This window comes from Dermacentor andersoni, chromosome 7 (genome assembly GCF_023375885.2).
Source record: "Dermacentor andersoni chromosome 7, qqDerAnde1_hic_scaffold, whole genome shotgun sequence".
NCBI lineage: Eukaryota > Metazoa > Arthropoda > Arachnida > Ixodida > Ixodidae > Dermacentor > Dermacentor andersoni.
Window position 1 is genome coordinate 158,833,409 of NC_092820.1, and position 16,544 is coordinate 158,849,952.

The 16,544-nt window shown below is 44.3% G+C and overlaps 1 protein-coding gene across 5 annotated transcripts in view; it reads left to right on the plus strand.

The window, feature by feature from the left end:
• LOC126533427 (equilibrative nucleoside transporter 2-like) overlaps positions 1 to 16,544 on the plus strand; it is a 71,429-nt gene that overhangs the window by 51,214 nt on the left and 3,671 nt on the right. For all 5 annotated transcript variants that reach the window (XM_050180594.3, XM_050180591.2, XM_050180589.3 and 2 more), the window contains exons 4-12: positions 3,651 to 3,799; positions 4,718 to 4,812; positions 6,278 to 6,328; positions 6,949 to 7,034; positions 7,599 to 7,745; positions 10,000 to 10,033; positions 10,126 to 10,202; positions 12,835 to 12,949; positions 13,066 to 13,151. In XM_050180594.3, coding sequence (XP_050036551.1) covers positions 3,651 to 3,799; positions 4,718 to 4,812; positions 6,278 to 6,328; positions 6,949 to 7,034; positions 7,599 to 7,745; positions 10,000 to 10,033; positions 10,126 to 10,202; positions 12,835 to 12,949; positions 13,066 to 13,151 — 840 coding nt within the window. The remainder of the gene's footprint in view (positions 1 to 3,650; positions 3,800 to 4,717; positions 4,813 to 6,277; positions 6,329 to 6,948; positions 7,035 to 7,598; positions 7,746 to 9,999; positions 10,034 to 10,125; positions 10,203 to 12,834; positions 12,950 to 13,065; positions 13,152 to 16,544) is intronic.

The window sequence follows — 16,544 nt, forward strand, 5'->3', positions numbered from 1 at the left end:
GTGGCTACTCTGGCGCCTTGCCGAAAGCACTTTTAATATCTCATGCTCTTTCATAGTCCTCACTCGCGTACCCCCTCCCTCCTCCCCCATACACACACACAACATGGGAATGTAGTCCAACTACAGCGCTGTCCAACACGAAAATAATATGTGCACCAGGTTACGTTATTAACCTGCACATAATTGTTCAAATACTGTCGGTGACAAATAGCAAAGTTTTAATCCTTGAGCTATATTACTCGAGCATGCGGACATTACTTGCACGGTAAACTGAAACGCATAATCGACGAATTAACAAAATTTCTCTTAAAATTTCTTACCTGATTACTTTAGGGCACACTTATTTGGCTGCAGAGTTAGAGCAAGGGAACTATTAGGAGACATGATTCACTTCTGAGTTCGAATGGCCATGTTCACATCCCGATTACCTTGCGAATCTGAAAGAGACTGGCATTCGCGATCCGACCGATGTGAAGTCAAAGGCCGCGCTTTGCCTGCGCTATAACACAAAGAAATCTGAGAAAATTCTGAGATTTGTAGAGATAGCTGCTTGAGCTGAAAAGAAAGATAAATTAGTTTGAACTTTTCAAATGCTATTTCAGTGCTCTTTGCACACTTTTAATAGTCTGGGAAAACAATGATGCCACGCCAAGCAACTGACGGGCCGTTTAGCCAGCATGTACATGTGTGCTGCTATGAACTTTGCAAGGACTTCCCCAACCAGAGCTCCGTCTCTTTTCAATTATTTCAAACACGTGATGGTCCTTCCATTTTGCAGTGTAATTAGGATAGCCAAGGGCATCAGATTTGCTACACATACAGTATGACTCATGGCGTGCAATCATTAGCATTATGGCAATCCCCTCCGATCATGTGTTGAAGAGTTGGCCGACAACCATTAATGCTGTGTCCGAAGCGCCAGCACTTGAGGCACCGCAATATACTCGTGGTGCTAGCAGTACAATTCTGTGACTTTGAGGCCATGCCTCGATCTCGGATGGGCCAGCCATCCCTGCAAACGTCATTATAACTGTTTCTGTGTGGACCTTCTTATTGTCGACCATCCGCGGGTATATTAGTGCTACGCAGCAGCTACTAAACTTGCCGTAAAAAAATATCTAGGATTTCCCCTGGACTTAAACTTACGTCCACACCGCGGACTAGGCTTTTGCAGCTAGGTAAGTTGAGCGCGATGAAGCGGTTCACCTGTTGCATGGCAAACTTAATTCACTACAGGATATTCTGCACACAAGTCTGGTGCGGGGAACAGCAGAAGATCCCCCCTTACATAAAATGCAGAACCTCGATGATTTCCTGTAAGTTAAAGGAAGGCTGTTTGATGTTCAGTTGAAATTCCTAAGGATTTTTCGTATGGACAGGGCAATTTATCTCACCTCTTAGATACCAAAGCGAGTTTTCCTGAAATAGCTATATAAAGCCAATTGATGCCAACGTACCATATATGATCTAAAGAAGTCGTACAAATGTCACTTGATGAATGAATGAATGAATGAATGCGTATTTCATCTTGAATACAATTTCAAGAAAGGAGCAGGAGCAAAAGGCGCGCAGCGCCTGACAGGGGCCCCTGTACCCGCAAGATACGTGTATACTATACATTATTTAGTGGTAGTTCATCGGCAGTGAGCGAACACGTATAACGTTACATATTTTCACGCATTGTACATGAGCTTACGCAGAAACTTACAACAGAAATTGACAAATTATTGGGTTACAGTTGGTTTACTAATATAGAGGGTAAAATAATAAATGTTCCCCTTTTCCCCCACTTCCCCTTTCCTCTCCCTGTCCACAAGCAGTAAAGTGCAGGCTGTACATGTAATTACCGTAGTACACTAAAAATGCAGCATATCACCATGAACATGCATGTATGCATGGTGGAGTGTATAAGCGCGACTGAACGAGGTCGTAGAAAAAACAGATACACAGACACAGCGCTTTGTGTAGACACAAGCGCCGTGTCTGTGTATCTGTTTCTTTCTACGTCCTCGTTCAGTCGCGCTTATACACTCCACCATGGATTCTAACTAACTAGCCCGCCAACGTGTTTTAACCATGCATGTAAACACCTAAAAGAGGGAATATTTAGACCCACTAGCCGATCCGCGCGTAGTTCTACATTCGGACTCGATCGTGCGTGCACATCGATTCGCCGAGTCATCTGCCTTCTCGAGAAGTGCTCAGCCAATCTAATTTCAGAGTTATCGCGCGCTTATTCGCAGAGCAAAATCTTTCGCAAATTGATTAAAATCGTGCCTGGAATGAAAGTATGTGTCAGCGTCATGCATTATTTCATTCGTAATTTCAGGACATTGCCATGTGTCCATTTCACACGGCTTTCGTCAGTGTGCCACACATATTGTCGGGGAAATTCTCATTCCGTTTTTATCGCTTTTACACAACAGAGGAAACAAACAAAAAAAGTGCAACATTTCTCTGGGTTTGTTGTTTCTCTTCACGCCCTCTCGCACTTTCATCGGTAGTGTAGTTCCTCATTGATCACAACAGAGCGAAGCTTGTAGAATGCGACAGCCCGATCGCGGCGGTTTAGAGTCGGACGCAGATTTTCACTTTTATTTCACTTATTCTAGAATAAAAATACAACAGCACGCCCAACCTAAGCTGTCAATGCTCATAGACGACTGCCTAATAGTGTAAAAAAATCGATATCTATCTGAGCAAAAAAAAAAAAAAACCGAACCACATGCTTTAGTTCCATGCATGCTTCGACATTTAGTACACGTCCTTTTCTAGATGGCAACATTAAAGAAGAGGAGAAATTATACATGACAGTGGCACTTCAATCTCACCAATGCATACTATTACAACAGCATGCCAGAAAACTTTACGACTGTCTACTTCAACTGGCACTCTTGTCTTTTCATGGCATGAGAACACGAAAGTTCCTAACTTTAAGCTTCGTCACCAATATTACTTGTTCTTTATCTTTGCTGCGTAACTTTCAATAACTGTGCGAGATAGATGCTTAAAGAAAGGTGGATGCTTGAAGCGATTATCAGTGGTTACGAAACGGCGATTAATTAACAGAAAAGGAATGCAGCTGCTCGATCACTGTTAGTCATTTCAATTCCTGTGTTTTCTCTGACATCTTTGGGCCTACTTACGATCAATGTTGCATAATCATACTTAATATGTGCCGTATAACAATATGTTTATGTGTATGTTTCTTTAAAGACGATATCCTGACAGAAATAGCTTGTTTGCTGGTTTCTGGAATTCGAAATGACACTTCTATCCTCAGACCATTGTTATGCTATTTGTTAATAAAGAACGCGACACTGCATTAAACGTTATAAACAATCATTGTGCAAGAACATCTATATGTAAAATTTGCAAGACGTGCAAATTATCAAGTATCAAAATATTGAGCTCAAAAAGTGTGGCCGTGTAGGCTGAACTGCTGAAGTTGACGACGTAGCGGAAAGCGTGCGACATTCGGAACGATAACCTGGAAAAATCTATGACGCACTAAGGAACAGGGCGATAGCGTGTGAAGATGCGTAAGATTTTCGGTGTTGCTGATTGAAACGTGGCCGTTTCAACGCTACAAGGACAACATACAACTGTGACTCGTTCTTGTTTTCTTTTCTTTCTTTTCGATGATGCAGTACTGGCGATACAAGTTCCGCAACGTGAATGCGTCAGGAGAAGTGCACACAAAGAGCGACCTGCAGGCGGCCTTTACCAGCTACCTGGCCATGGCCAGCAAGGCACCCTACATCATCTCGTTGGTTCTGAACACCTACCTGAGTCACCGGTATGCACCAACAGCGCCCATAAAAAAAATCTGTGGCAATTTCGCGGTAAATGCGAAAGAAATGCTTTAGCATTACGCCTCACCTATTTGAGGACCCGGATCCATGATTTTAACCGCGTTAACCACATTGCAAAGTGTTGTTCAGGAGCACACTCGACACACGTCACACATACTTGCCTCTTCGCGAAGCGAGCAGTCTGATCAAAGTGTCAGTTGCATTGAACACACACACACACACACACACACACACACACCCATATATATATATATATATATATATATATATATATATATATATATATATATGGTATGTCCCAGCTAACTTCAGTTAGAGTTTAAAACTATGCGAATGCCACATAGCTGGACAGAACAGAGGAGGTAATGTTGTTTGCCGTCGCTTGGAAATACTCAAACTATGTTTATCTCATCTAATTGGATAAATAGCCTTAATTAATTAATCAACTTCTCAAATATTACAATTAGATTAAAACTGTCAATGAGAAATCTGTTGAGCGACTCGAAAAACTCCCTATGCAGCTCCCTGTCCCTCGGTAAGTGCTACATAAAAGCGTTTTTGCGAGCGTCAAAGAAGCCCTCGAATACACGCAAAGTGCCTCGAGCTTCGTAAGGCATAGCAGGACTCTGTTTTGGGTGATGAGTTGATGTGCTAAACTAGGAAACCAAGAAAGAACGCGGAGAAATCTTGGGAGGATTCTGGGGCCGAATTCACAAAGCTCTTTTCTCTTCAAGTACTTCCGAGTTATTGAAGGCGATATCCGTGAAGTGGGGAACGGGTGCGCAATCGTCTCTTGCCGGGTCCTCGTCCGTCTTGGAACGGGCAGAACCAACGCGAATTTTTTTTTTTTTTCGAAACTTGTGGCGCCCTTCTTGTGCTCATTTCGTAATTTTCGTGTCCAGCATTCGACCCGCTGTGCGCATCGGCTGGCCCCTCCTGGGATGCACGCTCTTCTTCGTGGCCACGGCGGCCCTCGTCAAGGTGGACACGGACCATTGTAAGCCTCTCCGCCCCGAGTGGCGCATCCGATGCGACGCCTTAATTCATAATGGTTCTATTCCAACTGTCAGCAGCGCAAAAGAGATGTCGAACCAGACGGTTCTCGACAGTGTTTCTGCATTGCAGTGCTTACGCAAACATTCGTTCATATATATGTGATTGTCAGGAAAGAAGCTTGTAAACTGACCACGTTCAAAACAAAATGACATCAGGGTGAGTTCTATTGCCAAATGGCCCGAATTTACCGAGACAGTCCCGACTTTTAAGCAAATGTCCCGTGTGCCGACCTGACCAAGTCGGGACGACCGACTGCCCAGACTTTTGCTTTTTCCCCTGCTGGATAACAATAAACGGACCACATTTAATAATGCCTCGTTAAAAAAGCTCGTGTGCACATTCGCTTTTTGTGTTCTGTTGCACTGTCATAAACATGTTGTAGTCCGCAACCGTTCTCGGCACCTCTATTCGTATTGGTGTACCCTGTTAGTCAGACAGATATACTGCACCTTTCTCGTAGATTGCGACACGGTATGAATAAAAAAGTGTTCGGTTTTGATGCACGTTCAGCTTCTGGCACTGACACGGTCAGTCATCGCCAGTCGCCCCCTCCCTTCCCGTTCTCAACACCCCCTCTCCCCCCGCGTTTCGAATTCATGCACCCAAAAGTTGGAAACCCTAATCAAGATTGTGAGCAAGGGATCCGTGCGGGTCTTGAAACGTCATTCTATTTTTCCTATGGTCAGTGACCTGCATCTCTCCTATTAACAATTTTACCTCACAAGACGGTATTCCTTCGAACTCCTACTTCATATACCATGTCCTTACGAAATGCGTCCGAAATCCCTTTAAAATTGGAAAGGTGAGATAAATGAATGATTTTATTTGGATTGGTTTTACCGTAGAGTCATACGTTGGCTAAGGAATCGATAAAGTAATTCAACAAGCAATTACGCAAATTATACATGAACTTTTTTTAAGGAAGAAGAGTCATGCGATTGATCCCAGTGGAAGATTTGAAACACGCCGTCCGAGAAGTTATGAACCGTTTCGGGAAATGCAAAAAGTTAACACTGCTAATTTTTTTTTACAGCGTAATGAATTCCGGACCATTTCACACAGAAAAGCGAAACTGAACAGCGGAAATGCGCAATTTGTACGCATAGTATAGGGGGGGGGGGGGGGGGGGGTTGCGCCTATGAGTGACGTAATTGTTTGCGCCTCGCCGTTGCGCGAGCATGAAGCAACCGAGATCACGTCTTGATTAGAATGCTCGCTTCATGCTCGCCCGCATGTGACTGTAGATCACGTAGTTAGATAACATAAATTTCCGTGGGCACCTTTAATAAAGTTTATCCAATCCAATTTTGCTAAAGTTTACGTCACACGTGACTCAGCTTGTCCTTGTAGTATATGTGATACGTTGGTTCCCCGTCTTACGGAAGTTTCACGTTTCCTTTCTGCAGACCAGACTGTTTTCATGGCTGCCACACTGGTCATTGTAGTCCTCATCAACAGTAAGTGGTCACACTTTTTAGACAACAAATTGTTGCCGAAAACACGCGGGTAATCGCAATGAACTGAATGTACGGCATTTGAGCGGGGTTGTTGGTATTCTGTAATGACTAGAGTTCAATTCAGTTTTCCTTTTCAATGAAAGAGGGGAGTCGGAACTAAAAGCTGAGGAATCAGCTTGACAAGATTTCCGACCCCATGCAGAGTGACAGCAGTAGCAGAGGCGTGAAATGGCTCTAGTTCATAGCAATGGAAGTAACATTTCACGGGCTTTATATATATATGCACGCATGTGTAGACGTAAGTTATATACACATAATACACACATATATCTACACATACATTTAAGTTACAAAAAGAACACTATCGGAAATTGGTGTCACGGTACTCTATATTCGTACGCAGAAAGAACACATAGTATATAGAAAAAAAACTTATATTGTTGATTCACAATGGGATACTCGTTACTGGATTTGGATATTCATCACCAGACTTGAAGCGCGAGGACATGACAGAGATGGACGAGTGCTCGTCGCCCCTCAAGTCTAGTGAGGATAGCGCATGCATATCTCTCAAGAAGTAATGCGCAGTCACGTATCATGTCATTGGTATTTTTTTCTAGTCTTCTGCGGTTTCCTGCAAGGAGGTGGCACTGGCCTGGCTGGTTGCTTCCCTGAAAAATACATGGCTTCTAACCTCAATGGCCAGGTACATTCGTCACGTGAAATATTTAACATTAGCGAGAAAATGCAGCCTCACGGGCTCCTTGGCAACCTTTCTCTGACGAAAACTATGCTACTGTCGTTTAGGTCAAGCTAGAGAAATGATATTATGCACAATAACAGTATGCGCAGAAGTTCTTCATTTGGTGTGCACGCTCTGGCATGCTTAACAACGTTCATTTTCCCCGTACGATCAAGAATGAAATGTGTTGCCCGATCATGTGTCTGCAGAAAGTTAATCTGAAAGTGGTTTACAATGTGCGTTGGAGTCACTCTTGCAGTGACAGTTCTGTCACGATCTAGTAATTCAATGAGCCATCCATTTTTATGTCATTTATATCATACCCCGTCGTTTCTTGTATGTCCAGTGCAATAGCTCTAATAATATGAATTTGTGAACGTTTTCTGTCAGATGTGTAAATTTTATGTGTTGCTTGCTTGTTTTCTTTTACACTCTCGTCTAACTGCTTGCTCCTTCTTGTAGGCAGCAGTATGTATGTAAATAAATAAAAAGAGACATCCATCGAACGACATGTGCTTTTTTTTTCAGGCCGTGGGCGGTGTGTTCGCTACTGTAGCGCAGATCTTCTGCTTGCTGGGCGATGCGTCGCCGACCACGAGTGCATTGCTCTACTTCTTGCTTGCCGTTGGGACGTTAATCATCACCCAAATATGCTTCGGTGTATTAGTGAAGACGGTGAGTGAAGCTTGAGTGAAGCTACGTTATCTTTGTGACAGTCGGAGTATACCTTGTCTTCAAAAGTGCGATCAGTGAAGAGGAAAGCTGTTGTCCACATCACTGTTGTTCAACGAAAATTTGTAGAGACTCTACAAACGACGTCTTAAGTACCAGAAAAAAAATTCTGTTGTCCTGGCGTCAAACGTAGATTAATATATTGTGGAGGCTAACAATTCTCATGCGAGAAGAAGGGTTCACCTTCGACGTGACTTTCTGGATTGCTTCCGGTTTGTACCTCCCATTAAAGGAAAGTTGAAGCGAAAATCAATCGTTTTAGTTTTAGCAGAGACTGACAGAAGAAAAGAACGCTTTCCAACGGTGCGATAAATTTCTCAAGCGTGCGTTGTGTTCACTACTATGCCTCAAGGCCTCAATTGACAAGGTGAAGCATCAATTCCCCGCATCAAATTTAAAGTGCCCTACAAGAACTGCCGCGAGGGAAAAAAAAATAAATGGAAACAATCGCCAATGCGTTCTCCACAATGCGAATGTGAGTGCTGCCCACTTGTCAGACAGACAATGTTATAAGACCGCACTGCGCTTACATGCAACGTGACTCGAGCCTTAAGCTGTGGCACAGCCTCCGTGGAAAAGCCTCACCTGCGCATTGTGCACTATAGCACTGCTGTATGCAAGACACACAGGCCTTAACGAAACTTTGTCAGTAGCTTTATTGTGTATGTGTGTATCTGGGGGTGTATGTGCTGTTCGCGTGTTTTTGGGATCACTGTGCATACCGTAATTATCAGCCAACGGCTGGAAGCACCATGCCAGGCGATGAGCTCGGCTAGCATCTCCAGCATATTTCAGTAAAACATGTACATATCGCTCTCTTCGTTTGCAAACCGGGATTATCTTTTTTTTGTTGTTGTTATTGAGGCGTTTTAATGCTACAATAAACCGTGGGGAATCATATGGTTCGGTTAGTGTTGTAATACAGATATAAGCTTTGACTAAGTAGTTCAGCATGCACTAAAGAAGGCAGCAGTTCATTTAAAAACAGTTACTTTCATCTTCTCGCGGCCTGATTTTGTTGCACTTTTCCTTCATTCGGTCTCTTTTAGTCATCTCACTTGTGCCTCCTTTGAATATCCCTTGTCACGCCCAGCACATTCGGCTAAGCAACTTTAGCCCAAGCTAGCCAACTAGCCCAATGACATGCCCTCCTGCTAATGAAGTGTGCTGAGAGAGGCATAACGAAACAGCAAAAAGCAGCGAGTCGAAACTGATAGCGTGAAAAGTGCGAGAGATTGCGGATTGCCAAGTGTGAGCGAGGAGAGAGAGAGAAACAACTTTATTTAGTCGCCCGCAGAACGACACCATGACTAAATGGCACCGCGACGCGGGCCCTGACGTCATCTCAGCGGGTGGTCTCTGCTCAACTGCAGCGCGTGTTACTCCCGCGGTCGGTCGCCCTGAGGGGCAACGTTCCGTCGGTTTCGCTCGGTCTTTGTCTTTCAAGAGCCACCGAGAAAGAACGCGCGAGTAAAGCACGCTGTGCAGCGACGAAAGTGGCGGTTGCTCCACTACAGATGGCACATGTTGGGGTAAACGTTGGCGTCAACAGAGACAGGCGCATGTGTCTTTAAGCTCAGGTTTTCAATGTGATCTTGGAGAAGTGCCTCACGAATGCACTGACTTTGTGTTTAAACAGCGCTCGCTAAGCCAGGGCGGGTGCATGTCTCAAGCTTCTTGAGCGTCGGGCCCCAATCACTGAAAGTAAAGGAACGGAGTCTCCGTTTATCAAAATGTGATTAAAGGGGCGGGCGGCTTGAGGCCACGTAACTGGCTTCAAGCCGCCCGATTTCTCGATGTGGTCCTGGTATTTTGCAGTGCTTTGAGCAATGCAATTAGACTGATTTTAGTTATGTGCGCTGTGTGCGGGGCATGAGTGCGCATAAAATATGTTGCTAAATTTACGCTTAAAGTGAATGTACTTAAATTGGTTCGCTGTATCAATACCATATTGTGAGGAGCATAAAACGTGGGTCAAATACATAGATACCCATTATTAACCGTAAAACGCCGTAATTACTTTGTTTAGCGGAAAACAATGGACACAAGATAGACAACAGGACAAGGCGTCTTGTCCTCTCGTCTTTCTTGTGTGCGTTGTTTTGCGCTAAACAAAGTAATTATGGATTTGCACCAACTAGCCCGCCAACGCATTGAGCTGTAAAACATCGTCTTTTTTTATTTTTATTTTTTGCAGGAATTCTACCGCTACTACACTTCTATGCAAGCAGGTGAGTCTCGGACATCCCTTGTATGAGTGCTATTAAACGTAACTGCTTCAGCAAGCGGGTTTACACCTGATATATCTATTGGCGTCGTGCAGTCACTTACAAAGAGTTTGACAAGGTCCCACTGGAGAATACCGGGGGCAAGGCTTCGCCATGGCAACTCTTCAAAGGGGTGAGCACCGAAAGAACACCCCTTGTATTAGCACGGCAGGGGTGCAGTATAGGCTTAAATTGTGTTTCAACTGGTGGGCATTAGTTAGCCTGGTTGTGGCCATTGGCTGCAGATAACATCATGTTATGGTCGTCGTATGAGCCCCAAGACATACATGCATTGTCATGAAGGAACACCGTCGAAGCATACATACATATTTGCCGCTGAAAGGGCACACAGAGAAAGGTAAAATAATTGGTGACGACGCATATTTCTGTGGGTCCTATTAGGGGCAAATATGTATTTGAGTAACTACCAACATACACAAGAAGCCATTTTTATGAATCATGAAGCGTTTCACACGAATTTTGCCAAGAAGCGTATCATATGAGTATACAAAGTGCGGATACGGCTCAGTTTTTGCAGACGGCGTTTCCAAGTTTATTGAACAGGCGTGATCAAAGTGTTCCAGGAGTGGTTCCCTATAGTGTGGTGAACAAGGGCAGTTCGGGTCCTGACATATTGCCTTCGTTAATTATTGTGCCCAATGGCATAGCGCTACAGATATAGATGGCTGTGCAACTCAAGATTCTATATACCGCGTCTATGAGCACGTATATCCGACTTCGGTACTGTATATGAGTCTTGTTTCCTTGGGTTTCACTTCTTGAACTTCGAAATAATCACAGAAAGTCATCGTGACCCTTCTTTGAGAGAAAAACATATATAACTTATACTTCACTATTCGCTACCTACAGCCAACACCACCATTTTTAGGTATCTGATCACCATGAGCTAAAAGAAATAAATAAATTGTATTCGCGAACCCTGGACAAGTGCTCAAGCATATGTAAACGAATTTTGTAATGACCAGTTTATTGTGAACAAGGGATTTGTACACATCCTGAAAGGTCAAACTTTTTTGTGTGTTCTTTAGCTGTATATAAATATGCTCTTACCTGGCCAGACAGTGTTCCGTCGAACTCTCGATTACAATAAATAAGTTAGTACTTTGCACAGTGAACAGCGCAGGTGACAAAATAATTATCGGAACAAGTTATAAGTGGCTTGAACTGATGTCATTCTCGCCGTCATGTTGGAGGACTGCAGAACGATGAGATGCTGCAGGCGTATCGCACACTGTGTGGTTTTGCCACAGACGCCAGCAGCGTTTCTACCACGTCTTTGTGACATTGAGGCAGGTTACTTGTAGCAGTGAATATGATGCAGTAACGTCATCTTAGCCGCAATGTTGAAGGACCAGCAGCGTGAATAGCTGCGTCGGTGACGTCATGTGCAGGCTACCTATAGCAAGGCTCACCTATTATTATTATTTTTGGCTATATCCACCTAAGCCCCAAAGACATATCAGCGATATAATCGATTTCCAAATCCATTCTTATTATCGGCTATTCTTACCTCCCGCCTACCTACCGAGCCAACTGCGGCTGATTTCAGGCCAATGAATCCGTAGCGCATGATGCCGCGATAGTAGTGTTCTGCTTGTGTTTCCAAGATCTTGGGCTGCAAGGGCTCTGTCAAGGCAGTAGCGCTTCTTACAAGTTCTTACCGCTGTATATTTAGTATATTTATTATCCTTTTAGAATGTATCTTTCGTGTTCGAAGTATAAATCATTAGGCAATTGCCACAATCTTACTGCATATACATTTACGCACTTTACAGCGACCGTATTTAAGGCCCTTTTACAGCCACATCTTACCTAATTCTCGCAATTCAGTATTGCATTGCCAACTCATTAACACTAACCAAACGCGCTTTGACCATATTTTGGCCCTTGCGCTATAAGACCCTGTATATCACCATCTCATTCCCGGCTAGGACGTTATAAACGTGACAACCGTTCTTTTTTTTTTAATACTAGGGTTAGATGTGCTGGAAGCAACATCGCTATGTACATGCACAAAGTGACCATCTTCTCATGCTTGTTATGGTGAAACTGTCTTTATTTGCCTGAACACGGGTGTGAAGACGTAACGTATCGCATGGCGAGTTGGTCATGTTGAAGCTGTGTCTTGGATTTTCACGTCATCTCGCGCTATTCGAAACGCACTTCGCGGGTATTTTTCCCCGTGTGCGATGACGCAACGGTTTAGATCAAATTGGGGTAAATTTCTCAAATGCTGACGGCAACGTTATGGCTAAACCACTTTCATACGATTTCACAGGCATCTGGCTTCATATACATTATGAATATGTTGCGCTGTTCGTTCCAAGCAACCTTACAGCGAAGCTGTATACATCTACCGTCCAAGGAAATTTTCGTGTCGTGGTAAGAAAAAAAAAAACTCCAAATACGTGGGCCGATCCCGGAGATAGTGCAATGCCGGGCCGACCCGCGGCGGAGGTGCAGTTCGCCATTAAGGGGCCCACATACACAGCTTCGCTGATCATCCTTCTTCACAGAGTGGAAGGGCACTGAGTTTTTTTTAAAGACTGGAGGCAATGCCCAATGTGTAATGTACAAGGGGTCTCAGCATAATATGGCTGATTTATTTTCATAAAATTAAAAAGAGAAACCAGTGGTTGCTATCTACGCCGACAAGATAAATTAAAAGACGCTGACTCAAACCATAGCTTCAATTTAACGTCCTTCTGCAAGTTATGGAAAAGTGCAATACACATTTCTTTCAGGGTTGGATGTACTTCGTGTCTATCGTCCTTATCTTCTGGGTGACGCTGTCAATATTCCCAGCCATAATGGTCTTGGTTGTGTCTACGCGCGCCGACAGTGGAGCAGCAATTGCAAGTAAGAACTTCACTTAAGTAATGGAAACTTTCCTAGCAATGTCGCAACGCGTATACAAGTATGATAATCTGCCGCAGCCTCCTAAAATAGCAATAACTGCTTTATTTTTGTGCCAGATAAGTTCTTCCTCCCTATCGCTGGGTTCCTGGTGTTCAACATTGGAGACTTGGTGGGCAGGATCATTTCCAGCTACGTCCCGTTGGTAAGATGCGGTGAAACGTTACTTTCACAAACTTCTTTTTATTATTATTTATTCGCGACATTGGCTATTTCTATACACACATAAACCTAGAGAACGGAGGCAAAAGGCGATACGCCACCTTACTAATGCCTGCCCTTCCCGCACAAAAATGAAGATGGCCGGTGGACATTTCGCAGCGATGTCAGCTGCTGAGAATTGAAAATTACAGCTGATTAAACTTCAGCGCACAAACCTGATGTAAGGCAAAGTAAATCAGCTATATATTTACATAGAAGCAAGACCATAAAGTAAATGATGTGCTGAGTAAGAAAAAAAATGTAAGCAAACCATCTTAGAAAGTATAGGACTCTTAGCTTGGTAGTGTCGAGCACACTTCTTAAAACGATGCGGATAGGAGTTTATGCGTGCGAGCTCAAGAATTACAAGATGTCAATTTAACTCGGAGTAATCTTAAACGTGAGCTTTTACTTTACCATAATTTGTCCACGATCTGCAGTCAGGTTGGTAACTGATATGCAAGTCGAAAGTTTGTGCACGACGTACTATATAGCTAGCTTCTTTTTATATGTCTGATATACGTCCAACCACTGGTACCTTTGAAATACATCACTGGAACTTTTTACTAGAAGTCAAGTTTTCAGCCTCGCAGAGCGCTCCTGTCTGTAGACTATGAATGAGCAAACGATTAGTAGCACATAGGGTTCCCCAAGCAAGTAGTCAATATGCTCTGTGCTAGATAAACTAGGAAGTAATATAGCTGTATTTTCGGCTTCGGCATTGCGCTGTAAAACCAGAGTGCACGGGGTCAAATCCTGGCCGCGGCGGCCGACTTTGGATGTGGACGAAATGCAAAAGAACGCCTGTGTGACGTACATTAGGTACACGTTAAAGAAAGCCAGGTGGTCGAAATTAATCCGGAGCCTATCACTTCGGCGTGCCTCACAACGAGATCGTGATTTTAGCACGTAAGTTCCTAGAATTTACTTCTTCAACTGCACTTTCACTGAAAGCTATTATAAAGGTCAAATCATTAAGAGGGCGAAAATTGGGCGGTCAACGTCGCACGACCTACAAGCGGTAAGAATTTGGAAGGCGTTTGATCAATGAGGACGGCACAGTGTTTCTAGCGGACCATGCAAGAAATTTACAAGAACTTGAGAATGCGAGCGGCAATGAAGCTACAAATATAAGCTCAAAGTTTAGCACAGAGAAACTGGAAATTATCATGTTCATTGAAGAGACGACTGACAAACGTGGTATCAGTTAAACAGCGAGTCACACCCATAGTCAAGTCATGCCCATCTTGCCCGGGTTGGAAGTTATCCAAAGGTCGACTGGCCAATTGGCATTGGGGGCCCACGGTAAAACCACAAATGAGGAAGTGCGAGGTGAAATGAGTAGGACATCTCTTGAAGCCGGAGAAGGCCAGAGCAAAGTTAGTTTTAAAGAAAGGCTCAGGAACACGAATTAAAAGAAATGTAAATATCTGATCTTGATCGGAACACGGAATAGAGGCAGAGGTCAGGGAAGTTGGCAACCAAGTACAGGGTAATTGAAAGTGTAAATAGGCGACCAAGAGTCACCAAAAGGAGAGCGAGAGAAACACAGGCGACAAATTAGATTCAAAATATAAGTATATGAGGCACGTGTCTGCTGCAGAAAGAAGTCCGGAAATGACTCAACACATCCTAACGGAATGCGAAGGGATTCACCCAGCAAGACTCGTATGAAACGCCCACGTGGCGCAAGATGACGCACGCCACGAACGTCCACTTTCTGTTCTTTCATGTTCGTTCTGTAATCCTTCCGTCAGCGTAATACACTAAGCCCAACGCAATCACGAACTTTCACCATTTGCTACTAGCCCCGTTCATTGCTTTGCTAAAAAAAAACTTCGCTTGAATTAACGTAATCTCATCAGTAAAACCAGTAACACAGAAACATAACCTCCGCGGTTAACCCAACACAATGAGCGACCACCGCGTCGAAATCCTCCAACGTCAGACGGAACACATTAAAATAAGTGATGCGTGTTTCGGTCAGACCGGTAACAGGAGTGAATTTTCTCGACAATGTACTGCGCATCCGTGGGTGTCTGAGTAAGACGACACGTCGAGTGGTCGGGCATCGAAAAAAAAAAAAAAACCGGCTCGTATCTTTATTTAGTTCTCTTTTATAGCTTCGTGCGAGAGGGTGCCGCACGCGCCGATGTGGTGAGGGGAAATGAGGATGCGGCTTGTTATTATAGCGCTCCTGCTGCCGCGGTAGCCAAGCACGATACATGCAGTAGCGGCGTGTACACACCACCATAGTCTCTCCACTGGATTGGTGATGTGCAGGTACAAGTGGCAGTTAATTCAACCAGCCGGGCTTATATGACCGAAGCAGTATATAACCTCGACTGCGAGAAATTAATACGTCGCGTTATGTCAACATCATTCTAACTGAAATGCGATCCACTGCACTCCAATGTGCATCGGAACGAGAGTAATACGCAAATGTGTTGTGCCTGACCGATGTGAAGTCCTGGCTATGGAGAAAAACGCGACACGCATGCCCGCCGTGGCGGCTTAGTGGATGTATGGTGCTGCGCTGCTAAGCACGAGGTTGCGGGTGCGATACCCGGACGCGGCGGCCGCATTTCGATGCCGGCGAAATTCAAGAACGCTCGCTTACCGTGCATTGGGTGCACGTTAGAGAACCCCGTGTGGTCGAAATAAGCCGGATTCACCCACTGTACAGAGTGCCTCATAATTTGGTGTTGGGCTGCTGAGCACGAGGCCGCGGGATCGAATCCCGGCTGCGGCGGCCGCATTTCGATGGGGGTGGAATGCGAAAACACCCTGTGTACTTAGATTTAGGTGCACGTTAAAGAACCCCAGGTGGTCTAATTTTCCGGAGTCCTCCACTGCGGCGTGCCTCATAATCAGAAAGTGGTTTTGGCACGTAAAACCCCATAATTTAATATGTTAGTGCCTCATAATCAGGTTGTGGTTTTGCCATGTAAAACCCCAGAATTTAAAGTGCGATGCGGCAACAGCACATGCTTAGGAATGCTTAAGCGTATGGTGACAGACGCAGACAAACAACTAGACACACACAAGCCGAGTGTGTGTGTGAGCACGCCCTCATTATGTCATAGTAAAAAAAAAATCTTTCATGTGGTATAGCGCACACACGGCCTTTTTATTTACTACCTCGGGTTTGCGATATGCATGCTTAGAAATACGTGCACCTGTCTGGAATAATGCCATTTGTTGAATTTCACGCTCGGTGTCAGTCCACTTGCTTGTCCGCGTCCTGTCACTGCGCTTAATTAAACGATCCCGAGTGTGTCTCACCAACATGGCCGAACCTAATTGTGGTCGTCAAGCCCCACATGCTTGGCGCCCC